General features: G+C 46.1%; 1 protein-coding gene across 1 annotated transcript; it reads left to right on the forward strand.

Annotated features, from left to right (window-relative positions):
• Nucleotides 1-516: 516 nt before the first annotated feature.
• LOC120041445 (peroxisome proliferator-activated receptor gamma coactivator-related protein 1-like) lies at nt 517-15615 on the forward strand. Its single transcript, XM_038986408.1, has 13 exons — nt 517-597; nt 2801-2905; nt 3492-3644; nt 3872-3979; nt 6545-8507; nt 9119-9172; nt 9422-9505; nt 9786-10704; nt 12726-12944; nt 13102-13168; nt 13728-13849; nt 14415-14566; nt 15021-15615. The coding sequence occupies exons 1-13, from the start codon at nt 517-519 to the stop codon at nt 15122-15124; spliced, it is 4131 nt and encodes a 1376-aa protein (XP_038842336.1). The 3' UTR covers nt 15125-15615.
• Nucleotides 15616-15662: the final 47 nt, after the last annotated feature.

The raw sequence follows: 15662 nt of genomic DNA on the forward strand, positions 1-15662 counted from the left end.
TTTCAAACAAGTCACATGGCCAGGAATCAGATTTATGTGATTTCAAAATGTGGCTTGAAATATCTGATTCCATGTGCTTTTTGTCTGTGCAGACTACAGGAAAAATATCAGATTTGACTCAACTATATACATTATTTTTTTGTATTTGAGTCAAACTTCAAACTGCCACTCTGGCGTTGCAGTTGGGTTGGACATAAAACTAGAAAACATTTATTTGACAGGTATAAAATCTGTTCTTCGTTTGCGTTGACTTTGACATGATTAAGATTTGACATATCAAAGATATTTAATTTGGGGCTTTCTGCAGAGGCCAAAGCGAATCGGATGACGATCTGATTTCCGGTCAGTTTTGCTCTTACTTGCAAAACAGTACTTGGTTATGATTTGAGCAAGATACATTGATCCCAGATCTGCGTTTACCGGTAACTTCCGTGTGCTGGCGACCACGTGTCGGTGCGCTGACCAATGGCAACGCTACTAGCTATAGCTGAACGAAGCCATGTGAGGATCTGTAAAATGGCGGCGCAGTGGCGTGGAAAAGATCAGCTTATAATCACCGGCAACACGGACTTTCTGACCACAAACACATTCAATGAGGTACGGCTTTAATACAGAATTTTTCTGCATACATGTGGCCAAATAAAAGTTACTTGTACCACTTGGCTTTGACTATTTTTCGTGTTTGAAAAAGGCAAACCAGCACGCGGTGCCTACACGTGGATGTGAACGGCTAGTAGTAGCTAACGTTAGCTGCGAGTCGCATGGTGGCATGGGAAAATAACTGCTGGTGACACAAGTATTCAACTATAATGTCTCCATTATTTCACGATTTAGTTCGGCATAAAACAATTTCATTGGCTTTCTGCAAAGTAATACCTGTCTAAGTTGCAGTGACAGTAAATTTAATGTACTATAATTATGTAAGGAGTCAGCCAAGTTTCTTCTCTACTCGGAAAAGGCGATGTTCTGTCTGCTGCTAACGTTTATAGTTGCTGGACACCTAAAGACTGGTCGTGTTGGGTATGCGGAAGCTGGCAACAATGAATTGTCGTTTGGCGTCAATCAAAAGCAAATGATAAGATTCGATTGAGTTTATTCTGCATTCACGTGGCTGCCGATATGCATATTTAGCAAAGTAGTGGAACGTACACACTCACTGTCCCATATATATTCAGACAGGGACACGTTACTTTTGTAATGTAACTGTTACCTATGTCAACCATGGGCTCATACAGAGGTACATCTAATTCCGCTACAATGCACCCTTATTTTACTAGTTTTTATATCATTGTATTTCAATTGCCTTTGCGTACCACCCATTTCAGTAAATATTCTCCATATATCATTAACACCTGTCAACACTGGTCTCACACCCAGGGTCTTGTTTTGCTGAACTAGCTATAGCCGCTCTACTCTTGTGGGAAACGTTCATGATAAACAGAGTTGTAGCTAGTGTGATTGTATAGGCCTAACATTGACGTTAATAGGAGTGAGTGTCAGGCACCTAGTAGCCTACAATGGCCTATTTCAACGCTGTCCACGTCTTTATACTACTGTACTATCCCCGCTCAATTAAAATAATTTATATTTCCTGAGAGGTAATGAGGGATTAGTACATAGGGACCCAATGGGCTCTGGTCCAAAGTAGTGTACTATATAAGGAATAGGGTGCCATTTGGAACGGGCTCAATAATAAATAAAGGCTAAATAAAAAATAACGTTACGCGACGCTTTTCTGTTTTCCCCAGTCTGAACATTTTACAACGCTCCCATTGTTACTGTTCGCTGTCGGATCTCATCTCCCACACACTTATTGGTTGGGTGACACTGAGAAAAGAACACTGACTGGAAACTCTCCCAAATGGCACCCTACTCCCTATAGTGCACTACTTTTGACCAGAGAATGGGCCTTGGTCAAAAGTAGTGCACTGCACTTCATATGTAATAGGATGCCATATGGGATGCAGCTTGTGACTATCACATTTCTCAAGATCCATTTGGATCTATAAGCCCTGGTCATAAGTAGTGCACTGCATTTGGGAATAGGGTGTAGGGACGTAGGCCCATAATCATATTATAGACAGACAGTGTCCCAGCAACAACCACCACCACACCCAGGGAGGGGCCTGTTGTTGTCAAGGAGTGAGAGTGCGGACTAGTGTGCTATGGGCTAACTCACTTTTTATGACAAGACAACGCATGTCCTTATGATGCGAGACACTTTGTGCTGCTGTTTTTACACCTCGTTGGATAAATTAAACTGAAGTGTGGGAATGACTGTCTGAACATTTCCCTCCTCCGCCACAGGGCTCCTCAACAGTCTGAAAACATGCACACACACTCATTCTGATGGGAGGAAGCATACAAACGCAGCCTCAACAAACACTAATGACTAGCAGCTTGTTTTATCGTATTCAGACTGCCCTTTGAGTTATGTTGCTCAAGTGTCTTAGTAGAAATGTGTTAACTTTCTCAATCTTTCCTTAATTCCCCCCATCCTTCCTCTTTGCCACTTTCTGTAAATACATTAAAGAAGAACGTCAGAAGGGAGGGACCTTTGGACCTTCTCCTCCAATACGGTTGGGAAAGAGACGAGGAGATGGGATGCGGGGAATCACAAAAAGACTTATGATCGAGCAACTGTTTCTGTAGGCTGCGTTTACACAGGAGGCCCAATTCAGATATTTTTGCTTGCTCTTTTGACCAATCAGATCAGATCTTTTTCCAATATTTGGGCAGCCTATTTGCCTGACTCGTGATTGAACTTGTTCTCCCTTTCTGATCTTGTTGCTTGTTACAGGCTGTCCTGGGTAAAGGGGAAGTCAGTGATCTGGAAATGGACACTCACTCCTGCCTGGACCCTTCCATCCTGGCTATGTTTGAAGACTCCGCCGTAGCTGCAGAGGTCAGTATCAGGACACAATGTTGGCCAACATTCAGATATACTGGGGTGTATTCATTACGCTGATTCTGTCGTAAAACGTTTCTTAAAAGAAGGCAAACGAAACGGGGAGGGAACTACCTGAATTTGTCCAATAGAAACTCTAACTTTGTTCTTTGCTACCGTTTGGGTCTTAAACGGTTTCCGTAATGAATACGCCCCTGATGTAGACCCTGTTCCCATCCGAGACAGGTTCTACATCTTATCAAACAAATTCTGATTTTTTAGAATCTTCAAATGGGTCTAGAGTAGAACCTTTTAGTGTCAACTAAGGGCCTTTTACACTATTAGAATAGCTCTTTCATGTCGTTATTATGAGTTGGGACAGCCTGCGGGACCTAAAACTGAGTAAATATCAACACGCAGCGTTAACTAAGGAATATCATGTTTCCAAGTGGGGTCCCCTGCATTGTGTCCATTTGGAGTCGTGTGCAGAAAAAGTACGGGTTTACAGTAACTTGTCCAATTAGAAACAGAAATGAGAGATGCCAGTTGTATTATTTTTAATTAATTCAATTTATTTCAGAAATGAATGACATTTGTTTTTCAGACTAGGAGCAGACTGGATGAGGAGAGTGAGTCCACGTTGTTGACAGCTCTAACAGAGATACTGGACAGTGTTGACGATGAGACCCTGTCTCCCTTTGACACCCTGCCTGACACTGGGCTCTTCTCTGACCAGAGGCTACGGGACAACTCACCGGTGGGTAAAACCAAGTGTGGGTCTGTGTGTGTGATTCAGAGTAACCAGCAGTCCTACTCTGAGACGCTGTGTGAATACAGTCCCAGGTGTTGTTGATTTGATGACAATCAGGGGTACTGCTTTTATTTTGGTTTTATCTGGAAGTCATGGTGAAAATGGTGTCTGTGGGAGGAAGTGATTGTTGTTTTGTAATTACTGTATTTCTCCTGTTTGGTGTGTTTCTCCAGTTGAGGCGGCTGCTGAGTTTCACACGGTCTCCACCTGATAAAGAAGCACTCTTTCGTTCCATAAAGACCCCCTCTTCATCTTCATCCCCCTCTTCCTCTATTGGAAAGGTAGAAACCTCATCCCTTTCTGTTTTATGGAAGTGTGTGTGTGTCAGATTAAGATTAGCCGTACTACTACTGGTAATCCCACCCGTTAATCTAGGTTTACAGAGGTCATTTCAATGATAAAAGAACCACTAGAAGAGTGCTCTCGAACCATGTTCCTGGAAGCTATCCTCCTGTAGGTTTTCACTCCAACCCTGTTCCTGGAAGCAACCCTCCTGTAGGTTTTCACTCCAACCCTGTTCCTGGAAGCTATCCTCCTGTAGGTTTTCACTCCAACCCTGTTCCTGGAAGCAACCCTCCTGTAGGTTTTCACTCCAACCCTATTTGTAACTAACCTGGGGTGTATTTATTACACCTTGCAACGGAAACCGTTTAATGTTTAAGAAGCAAACATAATGAAACGGGGAGGGTCCTACTTGAATTTGTCCAATAGAAACTCGATTTTATTGCAAAACGTTTTCCATTTGGAGTAAACTGTTTCTGTTGCAGAACAGTCATTTAGCTGTGGCGCTTCGCTTTTTTACGTCACTGAGCAGATTTCAGGTCTGCTGACTGCAAACTTGAACATTGTGAAATTCTGTGGAACTTCCGGCGCGCGTTTACTGTGACCACTGAGCCTGTACCAGCTTTAAGTTAGTTAGTAGGCTACTGTGGCTATTTGATCATCATGTAGGCCTACCAGAGTAGCCTACCATCAGAAACAAGGGAGACAAATGCCTCCCATAACGTTTTAACATGGAAATAGCTGTTCTATCATTCAGCCTGCAGTAGCAGCCAATGTGTGGTGTTCAATATAGGCGTACATTCCATGAGACTTTGGGGGGGGAAACATGCAGGGCTTGACATGAACCTGTTTATCCACTTGTCCTTCATACAAGGAGGTGACTGAAAAATGTTGTTTGATGCAAGAAACCAATAAAAACAAAATAAAACAAAATAAAATGCACAATTATTTCCATACCGTTATTACAGAGAATCAGACAAATTATGCTACCCTCTGCCTATTGGCTACTTAGCTTATTCAAGCCTGTCTCAAAATACAACACTGCCCCTTTAAGACATGCAAATGCTCTTTACCTGACTGGCATTTCAAAGATGTCTAGAAATGCACACGCTTTGTGCTCTTGTAGGAAGCAACCACTCCCCCCATTGTTAAGTACAAACCCTTTGTGCTCTTGTAGGAAGCAACCACTCCCCCCATTGTTAAGTACAAACGCTTTGTGCTCTTGTAGGAAGCAACCACTCCCCCCATTGTTAAGTACAAACGCTTTGTGCTCTTGTAGGAAGCAACCACTCCCCCCATTGTTAAGTACAAACGCTTTGTGCTCTTGTAGGAAGCAACCACTCCCCCCATTGCTAAGTACAAACGCTTTGTGCTCTTGTAGGAAGCAACCACTCCCCCCATTGTTAAGTACAAACGCTTTGTGCTCTTGTAGGAAGCAACCACTCCCCCCATTGTTAAGTACAAACGCTTTGTGCTCTTGTAGGAAGCAACCACTCCCCCCATTGTTAAGTACAAATGATCTATAACTGGGCTAATAACTCACTAACTAGCAAAGGATATGAACAGATGTGCACAGGCGCCTACATGCAGCTCTCGCTTTGATCTCAAAACAAGGGCATACTGTCCAGTGGCCATAAATGATCCATATATGGCAAAGGCTATTTTCATATAGGCCTACTGCAGCTCTGATTGGTTATGGTGCACTGGTCTGTGTAGTGGTGCTTGTCAATGCAATAGAATCCTACTCCGATGCGTTCTGCATACAAGAAAATCTCTTGCACAGTTCGTTTTGCATACTAAGTCTTGCGTAGTTCGTTTTGTTTACTAAGTCTTGCGTAGTTCGTTTTGTTTCGGTATGTTGCATTGAAAGTGGCTAACATTGCGTTGTTTCGATCCCAATTCCCACAGTTGATAGTGTTAACTAACGGGGAAAACTAGACAGTCGAGTGAGGTTCAGTCTCGTGCTTCTCTGCGCGGGCTGATATTTAATCTGCGTGGCAGTCCGAGGTGAGCTGCGCCCACACGCATGCACCGTCACGCAAAGAAAATATTTCTGTCGAGGGGCACTTTGAAGATGCTGGAACAGTCAACATTTACTTTTCCTCTGCAAACGAAACAAGTTACGAATAGAAAAATCTGACAACCCCATTGTAGAATTATCTATTTATATGCAAGATAAATATTCCTCTCGAGCCATATTCAAGTTATGAGTACCATAGGAAGAGCCCTGCGCTGGAGTAACTTGTTTGATTTCAAATAAGAAAAACGGTTAAAGATTTACATTCGTTTTAATGTACTAAATAAAATGTCTATCATAATGAATTTGACATACATTTGTATGGGATTGGGTTGTGTCATAGTTTGGAAATCATATACGAAAAATATTAGTGTACTAGACTGTGGGATTGAGTTTGTCATGAAAAATATTAGTGTACTAGACTGTGGGATTGAGTTTGTCATGAAAAATAATACAGAGAATGATATCTTTATTAAAAATAGAGAAATAGCGAGCACGATAGCTGGCTCTGCTGGAGTAACAGTCTTGACGTCATTCTTCCTTCCAGGTTGAGACAGTCATTACTGACAGACCCAGGAGGGCTAGGCTAACTCCCAGAGCCCAGGGCTCTTCCACATCCATACAGAGGAGCGATGGAGAGGAGGACGAGGGCGGCAAGGTCCACATTCACAGTCCGCCTCGGGGCTTCAATCTGACCAATCAGGACTCGAGAAAACTTTCCCTTGACCAATCAGAAGTCAGAGCGCTGAACTCTGTAGAGAAGGACCATGGCTACTCCTCTACAGTGTCCCTGGTGGACCTGGTGAAACTCATGCACCCCTACTGCCTGAGGGTGTGCCTGGATGAGGAGGGGAAGGACTGGGTCGGCACATCCAGGCAGGAGGCCTCCTCCCTGGGGGAACGGAGCGCGGACCAGAGAGTACCCCTGGAGGGCGAGGTGTGGAGGTATACGAAGCCTGGTTCGGAAGAGAGCGACGAGGAAATTGATGTGGACGGATCAGATGACGAGTGTCCCTCGGGAGGAGGGATGAAGGATGAGAAAGAGGGGGGTGGAGAACAGGGAAGTAAAGGTGAAGAAGTGAAGCAACTAAAAAGTCTACTTGTGAAGTGGGACGTGTCCCAAGAAGGCCAGAAGACCAAGAACAAAAAAAGAGTGAGCTTCGGACCCGTCCTGGTGACATCCTACGAGCTACCAGAAACAGACACACTTGACTTAAACGTGCTCCCGGACTTGAGCGAGCTCACCAGTCAAATCCCCATTTTTGACTTCAACACCAAAACAACAACCTTTTCCCTCACAACATCCTCTCCAGAGTCTTCAGCAGAATCTTCAAAGGACAACCAACATCCGGTTGTAACTGACTTGCCTGAAAGGACCGGAGATAAGTCGTCGTCGTCGTCGGAGCCTCCACCACAGCAAGGCGAGTCCAAGCCAAGACCGGCCCTCAGTCTTCAGCAGTACCGCCTGCTGCGCCAGCAGAAAAGACTACCCCTGGTGGTGAAACCTGAGAATTACACCACCAAATGGCCCTCTCTACCTGAAACCCCCAAGGAGTTGCCTCCTATACCCTATTTGCAAGGACCTAAATATAAAGTTTGGGGACCGACGACCACACATCATTACATAGGAAGTAAAACAGGGGATGATGTCAGTGGATTCAAGCCTATATCTAAGACTAGGACAAAGATTGTCTCTCCTGCTTGTCCCAGTAAACCTGGTAAAGGCATTGGCATCAATGGATCAAAGCCTGTAAGAAGTGGGACTAAGACTTCTCCTGCCAGCTCAGCTTTAAAGCCCAAACGCAACTCAATGGAAGCTAAATCTGCTAATTATGTTGGTGTATTAAAGCGTATTTGGACTGAGACCATCTCTCCTGCTAGTCCCTTACCAAGTCCCAACCTGAACTCCAACTCAGTGGCGGGTCTGGGCCAGAACAGGACGGGCCCAGAAAAGAGTGCTGTTGCTGTCAGTAGCGACCCCCCAAACCCTGTCCTGGTCCCACTACCAGGAACCCGTCCATCTTTGGATGGATTTGATAGGAGCCATGGGACCAACCAGGAGAAGCAGGAACAATCTCTACCTCTGTCCACCACCCAGGAGTCTCCGGCGCCCAAGCCCAAAATGGTGTTCTGCAACCGGGATCCAAGCCTGAAGAGCACCAGTCTCCTCCTTGAGATCCAGCGGAGGTTCTCCACCAAACAACCATTACGGAAAGCACTTCACACCCAAAACACTGCAGAGACCACGAAACAAGGGGATCAGCTTCGCTCTCTCAGTCCAAGGAAAGGGGTCGAGACCGTACCAGAAGGGTCCAAGTTTTCCCCAAGTGCACCAGTAATGGCAAGTTCGTCCTCCAGACCCTCAGTCCATCCACCCACCCATGCTGTTGTTGCTCCTTACCCAGAGATGGAGAGGGCAAAGCGGGTAGCCCTTGGGAACCTCCCCCATGTCCAACTGTCCACATCTCCAGAGAGTAGCACCTGCATACAGACCCCCACCTGCAGCACAGGTAAGCCAGATGAGCCATAACACACACATAAACAATATATTTTGGTGTAGGGTGAAGTTGACTCTGATTTTGGGTCAGTTTATCATTTGACTTATTACAGGTTAAGGTTAGGATTGGGGGAGTGGAATCTGAATCTAGAACTGTACCTAGGGGAAACTACACCCTGAGTATGTATTTCTTCAGATAAAGCTAATTAAGCTAGAGATAAAAGTGGATGATTTGTGATTTAGTTAGAGCTGGTGTGAAATGAACAAAAATGTATCATTTGTGATGACTTTGATATCCTGTGTCATTCTTTCTAAGCCTCATTCAGAAAGAGATTGTTGTCTCCATGTTCAGCTGAAGGAATCAAAGCTTTAAACATGTACTAGATTTACGACTGCTTTTCAGAACGTGTTTATAGTTTTGTATTTGTTTTGTAAGGAGTGGGGCAGTCCCAGTCATATTTTTCAGATAGGAAAGATGGAGAGGAAAAAGAGAGTTGCTGAAATAGCAGGGGTGTATGTGTTCTGGAGGAAGCAGCGTAGAACACTAGACCAGCAGAACGTTCACCTTGATGACCTGCTACCGTCCCTGCATTCAGAAACTGATTTCTCTTGGTCACGTTGCAGGAATCGAAGCCACAGATCTGACCAGCCTTCTGGAGCGGTTTGAGGAGACACAAGGTGAAGTGAGGGATCAGTGGGGTTTTGTTAACTCTCTCCTGTTCTTCTTCCAGCTATACTACGTCCCATCCATTGTGGGATTTGCATTCAGATGTATTGATTTGGTTGATGCATACATCCCAGCTACCCCTGTCCCTGTCATCTTAAACATGGTGCTGGAAAAAGGCACAACAGATCCTAAATCAGCACTCCTACTGTAAGATTCAACCCCTGATCTTGCCTCCCTCATGGCTGTGTCTCTTCCCACAGCCAAAGAGGAGACTGAGAGTGAACCTGAAGGCAGTCCAGATAGGAGCCCTGTTGGAGGTGAAGAGCTGAGCAGTAACACTGAAGGTGAGTTAAAGGAAGGTCCTTTCTATTATGCAGAAAGACTCCGCCTGGAGACTTGCACCCTATTACCTCCTTAGTGCACTACTTTTGACCAGAGCCAAATATGGGCACTGGTCAAAACTAGTGCACTATAAAGGGAATAGGGCGCCATTTTGGATGAACTAGTTCTTCGACTTCATTTCTAGTTTAGTCCACACAGTTGCTCAGAGGACTTTGCTGTGGTTATCCTCATGCTTGAGAACAGAACTTCAGTTTATCATCTGGTTTGTTGCTTTCTTTCCAGGGATGCTGACACTGCTGGGTGCCTATCTCCTCAGCACCCAAGAAAAACTCTGTCTTCCAGAACCCGCTGGCTTTCCAGAACTTGTCAACACACTCGAACCCCTCAGAACTCCGGGACCCCTCAGAACTCCGGAACCCCTCAGAACTCCGGGACCCCTCAGAACTCCGGAACCCCTCAGAACTCCGGAACCCCTCAGAACTCTGGAACGTTGCGATACTCAGGAACCTCTCAGCATCCAGAATGTTCTCAGCACTCAGGAACAGGCCCCTGCACAGCCGCGCTGGAAACCGCTTACCCCTGTCGCACCTCAGAGGAAGCAACCGGCAACCCCCAAACCTCTCCCTCCCAAGGCCATCCAAATCATCGACCCCCGTCCTCTAACACCCAAAAAGGCCCACCCCCTCCACCCAAAGCCCCCTGTCAACCCCCCTGAGTTCCAGACACCAGTATCTGTCTCCTCGGACCACGACTACTGTCTATCTCAGGATCAACCAGGGAGTAATACTACTATGCTATGCAGCAAAAAACAAACGATACTCCCCGACCACCAACCAATCCCCAACCCCTCCTCAGTGCCTGGCACGCAGAACTCTGGGAAACATTTGCGCCAGCAGCAGCCAATGGACTCCAGGACTGTTCCAGAGACAGAACTTCCCTCAGACTCTGCTCCGCCATCTACAGAGAGCTCCCCCTCTAGGACGGACGCCATTACTGCAGGGGAGACACAGGAAAAGAGAACCAGCCCCTGCATCCCTTCCCCTCCTTCACCCAGTCCCCCTGCCAGAGGTAGGAGGTCGTCCCGGCGCTATCGGACAAGGTCTTCATGCTCGGACTCTAGCTCTAGGTCCCCTTCTTCATCATCATCTTCCTCATCCTCCTCCTCCTCTCCATCCAGGTCTCGCTCTCCACCCCGAAAGAGGTAGGTTCAGATCCTGTGTGGTGACTGTTATTGCTCTTGAATTGAAGTTGGGGAGGGAGGGCATGGTAGTGGGTGTGGTGACTGTTATTGCTCTTGAATTGAAGTTGAGGAGGGGGGGCATGTTAGTGGGTGTGGTGACTGTTATTGCTCTTGAATTGAAGTTGGGGAGGGGGGGCATGGTAGTGGGTGTGGTGACTGTTATTGCTCTTGAATTGAAGTTGGGGAGGGAGGGCATGGTAGTGGGTGTGGTGACTGTTATTGCTCTTGAATTGAAGTTGGGGAGGGGGGGCATGGTAGTGGGTGTGGTGACTGTTATTGCTCTTGAATTGAAGTTGGGGAGGGGGCATGTTAGTGGGTGTGGTGACTGTTATTGCTCTTGAATTGAAGTTGAGGAGGGGGGGCATGTTAGTGGGTGTGGTGACTGTTATTGCTCTTGAATTGAAGTTGGGGATGGGGGGCATGTTAGTGGGTGTGGTGACTGTTATTGCTCTTGAATTGAAGTTGGGGGGGGGGGGGGGGCATGGTAGTGGGTGTGGTGACTGTTATTGCTCTTGAATTGAAGTTGGGGGGGGGGCATGGTAGTGGGTGTGGTGACTGTTATTGCTCTTGAATTGAAGTTGGGGAGGGGGGGCATGTTAGTGGGTGTGGTGACTGTTATTGCTCTTGAATTGAAGTTGGGGAGGGAGGGCATGGTAGTGGGTGTGGTGACTGTTATTGCTCTTGAATTGAAGTTGTGGAGGGGGGGCATGTTAGTGGGTGTGGTGACTGTTATTGCTCTTGAATTGAAGTTGAGGAGGGGGGGCATGTTAGTGGGTGTGGTGACTGTTATTGCTCTTGAATTGAAGTTGGGGAGGGGGGGCATGTTAGTGGGTGTGGTGACTGTTATTGCTTTTGAATTGAAGTTGAGGAGGGGGGGCATGTTAGTGGGTGTGGTGACTTATTGCTCTTGAATTGAAGTTGGGGAGGGGGGGCATGTTAGTGGGTGTGGTGACTGTTATTGCTCTTGAATTGAATTTGAGGAGGGGGGCATGTTAGTGGGTGTGGTGACTGTTATTGCTCTTGAATTGAAGTTGGGGGGGGCATGGTAGTGGGTGTGGTGACTGTTATTGCTCTTGAATTGAAGTTGGGGGGGGGGGGGGGGCATGGTAGTGGGTGTGGTGACTGTTATTGCTCTTGAATTGAAGTTGGGGAGGGGGGGCATGTTAGTGGGTGTGGTGACTGTTATTGCTCTTGAATTGAAGTTGGGGAGGGGGGGCATGGTAGTGGGTGTGGTGACTGTTATTGCTCTTGAATTGAAGTTGGGGAGGGGGGGCATGTTAGTGGGTGTGGTGACTGTTATTGCTCTTGAATTGAAGTTGGGGAGGGGGGGCATGTTAGTGGGTGTGGTGACTGTTATTGCTCTTGAATTGAAGTTGGGGAGGGGGGGCATGGTAGTGGGTGTGGCCAATGGTACGGTACTTTCTATTGCTGTTTTAAACCTAATTTCTTCCAATTCTACACATTTTGCCATGAGGCTGACAGAAAAAAAAGATCAGTTTTTAAAGATTTTTTTTTGCAGTTTTACACATTTTGCCAACGTTATAAGCCACCAATCAATGACATGAGATTTTAACTTCTCCCTGGCTGTCTACTTTTTATTTTGGTGATTGTTAGTTCTAAAAGATGACCTTCAAAAGAAATATCTCCATTACATCTTCTACATACTTTACATCTGGTTTTAGTCATTAAGTTTACACACAACGTTTTACCAAAATGTATTTTCTTGCTTCAACCCACATCCTCTCCTTCCTCTTTCTCCAATCCCTCTCCTCCCCCATCCCTCTCCTCTCCTCCCCATCCCTCCTCCCTCTCCTCCCCATCCCTCCTCCCTCTCCTCCCTCCTCCCTCTCCTCCCCATCCCTCTCCCTCTCCTCCCCATCCCTCTCCCTCTCCTCCCCATCCCTCTCCCTCTCCTCCCCATCCCTCTCCCTCTCCTCCCCATCCCTCTCCTCCCCATCCCTCTCCCTCTCCTCCCCCACCAGGTTCTGTCCCAGGCGTTCTGAAAGCAGCTCCTCGTCCTCTTGCTCCAGCTCCGTCTCCCGTTCCCCGGTTCCCTGCCGGTACCGGCTCCCCTACCCACAGTCCTGGAACCGCGCTCGGTCCACATCAAAGTCCTGGACTCAGTCTGGTTCCAGATCTAGGTCCAGATCCCCCTCCACACTGGGCCACAGCAGGGCCCAGAGGTGGAAGGACTGCTGCAGGTCACTGATGGCATTAATACTTTTTAAAAGTATTTTGTAAAAGTTTTTAGGGGTGTGTATTATTAAAGGAGTTCTGAATGATAGTTAATAATACAAAAGCCACACTGGTCTTCCGTAGTCCATCTCACCTCGCTGTCTCCCCTCCCCCAACCTTCAGCTCCAACAGGGACCCCAGGAAACGAAAGAGACAACAAGAGATGAGGAATCAAAAACTAAAAGCCATAGTGAGTACTGAGTAGTACATTACAAACCGTGGTACACCTTGTGTTTTTGCTGTTAACATTTTAGAAATATATTTTTTAATACTTTTTAAGATGTTAAATGTAAACGTGACATTACTTCCTGATTAATTTGGAGACCAAATTGTCGCCAACTGTCCTCTTCGGTTCCCACCAGATGGCCAAGCTGCAAATTGAAGATTGGCTATATCATAAACATTTCTGGAAACCAAAATGAGCTTTTTGGTCTTCAATTTAGGTCAGGAATACAATACAATAACACAGATGTTTCAGACAACAAGCACTTTCATTCCCTCTGACATCATTGCATGTGTGATATAACAGCATGTACTACAATGTATTTGAATTACATTGCTGGAGGCTCATCTCCTCTAAAACAAAACCAATACAGATGCGCCTGGGAGAGACCTGCGGCACCGTTTCCCCTTTCGCAGATCTCAGCTTTCATGTTTGGGTTTAAAATCTGATTTTAAGAAGATCATTTGTAGAAATCTGCAGGGCTTGTGATAGTGACAACCCTTGGTGCGTTGTTTTGTGTGGCCAGGACGAGCGCAGGGTGGTGTACGTGGGCCGCATCCAGAGGACCATGATGCACGCGGAGCTGAGAGAACGCTTCTCTCTGTTTGGAGAGGTGGAGGAATGCACCCTGCACTTTAGAGACAGGGGGTGAGTCTTTTCTTTCTCTGCATCAAAAGAGATGGACAAAAATCATTAGCATCAGTGTCTTTAAACTCTTTCTTCTCTAGACTTTCTCTGTCCTCTTTCCCCTTCTCGCCCCTCACCTCTCCCTCTCTGTCCCCCTCACCTCTCCCTCTCTGTCCCCATCACCTCTCTCTTTCTCTCTCGGTCCCCTCACTTCTCTCTCTCTCTCTCTCTCTCTATCCCCCTCACCTCTCCCTCTCTGTCCCCATCACTTCTCTCTCTGTCCCCCTCACTTCTCTCTCTGTCCCCCTCACCTCCTCTCTCTCTCTCTCTCTCTCTCTCTCTCTCTCTCTCTCTCTCTCTCTCTCTCTCTCTCTCTCTCTCTCTTCTCTCTTCTCTCTTCTCTCTCTCTTCTCTCTCTCTTCTCTCTCTCTGTGTCCCCCTTCACCTCTGTCACTCTTTCGGCCCCCTTAGATATAATCATACTTCATTTTATTTATTGAACACTTATTTCACCAGGTAACTTACCTTTGTCCATGTCAAGTGGTTAGGAAATAACAATTTCTTAACCTGTGTTCTGTTTCCATAGCGACCACTACGGCTTTGTGACGTTCTACAACATGAAAGATGCGTTCTCAGCCATCGAGAACGGCTACAAGCTGAGGAGACCTGACGAGCTGCCCTTTGACCTCTGCTTCGGGGGCAGGCGTCAGTTCTGCAAATCTACGTACGCCGACCTAGGTGAGAACCTTTAAGGGTCCCAAATGGGAAAGGGAGATACCTACTCAGTTGTTCAACTGAAAGGTGTCTTCCACATTTAACCCAACCCCTCTGAATCAGAGAGGTGCGGGTGGATGCCATAATCAACATCCCGTGTATTCGGCGCCTGGGGAACAGTGGGTTAACTGCCTTGCTCAGTGGCAGAATGACAGATTTTACCTTGTCAGCTCGGGGATTTGATCCAACAACCTTTCGGTTACTGGACCAACGTTCCTAACCACTAGGCTACCTGCCACACAATGGCACCCTATGTTTATTAAGAATGTGTATCGGCCTCTCGGACGAAGGCTTTCCCCTTTTGGGAAATGGATGACATGAGTTTATTAAGTCACATGCACAGGGTCGCAGATGTAATTGCAGGGTAAACAGGTTGAAATCATAGCATGTTGGTAACTGAACTGGTTTGTTTCACCAGATTCTAATCGGGAAGAGGAGGACCCCACTCCAGTGAAAAGTGAGGAGGAGGAGCTGGACTTTGACACGCTATTGAAGCAGGCACAGAAAGGCTTGAAGCGGTAGCAGAGTCCTGGAGGAAGAGAGGGAGCCAAGAAAGGAATGATGGAGATGTCACCCTGTTCCCTATAGAGGGCACTAACCTGAGGGCTCTGGTCCCAAAGCAGTGCCCTCTATAGAAGGGAACGGGGTGTAATTTGGTCCTGCTCCAACAAGTTAGAAAGACTTACCTCAGAGCTATACACATGCACATACTTTAACATTGTAGAAATGTTGTTTTAACTTGTTCACTTTTAACTCATTGTATTTACCGTGCTAGCAAGACTTTGTTGATGCAGTAAAAAGATTTGTAAGAAGAAAAAAATCATATGAAACTTATGGAATATTGTAGTTTATTTATTTTTTAAAGGAAGAATCTTTAAATATCTTTGTTTGCACTCATATTGCATTTGCAAGCTTTGCTTTACTCTCATCTGTTACAATGTTTAAAAAGTTGAGATTCCCTTGGTCATTTTATTCCCAATTATGAACATGTTCTTTATGAATGAATAAAAAGTTGAGATTCCCTTGGTCATTTTATTCCCAATTATGAACATGTTCTTTA

Source organism: Salvelinus namaycush, unplaced genomic scaffold (assembly GCF_016432855.1).
Source record: "Salvelinus namaycush isolate Seneca unplaced genomic scaffold, SaNama_1.0 Scaffold467, whole genome shotgun sequence".
Lineage (NCBI taxonomy): Eukaryota > Metazoa > Chordata > Actinopteri > Salmoniformes > Salmonidae > Salvelinus > Salvelinus namaycush.

Excerpts from the sequence above, each read along its gene's own strand:
- LOC120041445 (XM_038986408.1), top strand. The coding sequence starts at position 517 with ATGGCGGCGCAGTGGCGTGGAAAAGATCAGCTTATAATCACCGGCAAC. Across the intron at positions 3,980-6,544 it reads CCTCTTCCTCTATTGGAAAG|GTTGAGACAGTCATTACTGA; the intron begins GTAGAAACCTCA and ends TCTTCCTTCCAG. Across the intron at positions 8,508-9,118 it reads GACCCCCACCTGCAGCACAG|GAATCGAAGCCACAGATCTG; the intron begins GTAAGCCAGATG and ends GTCACGTTGCAG.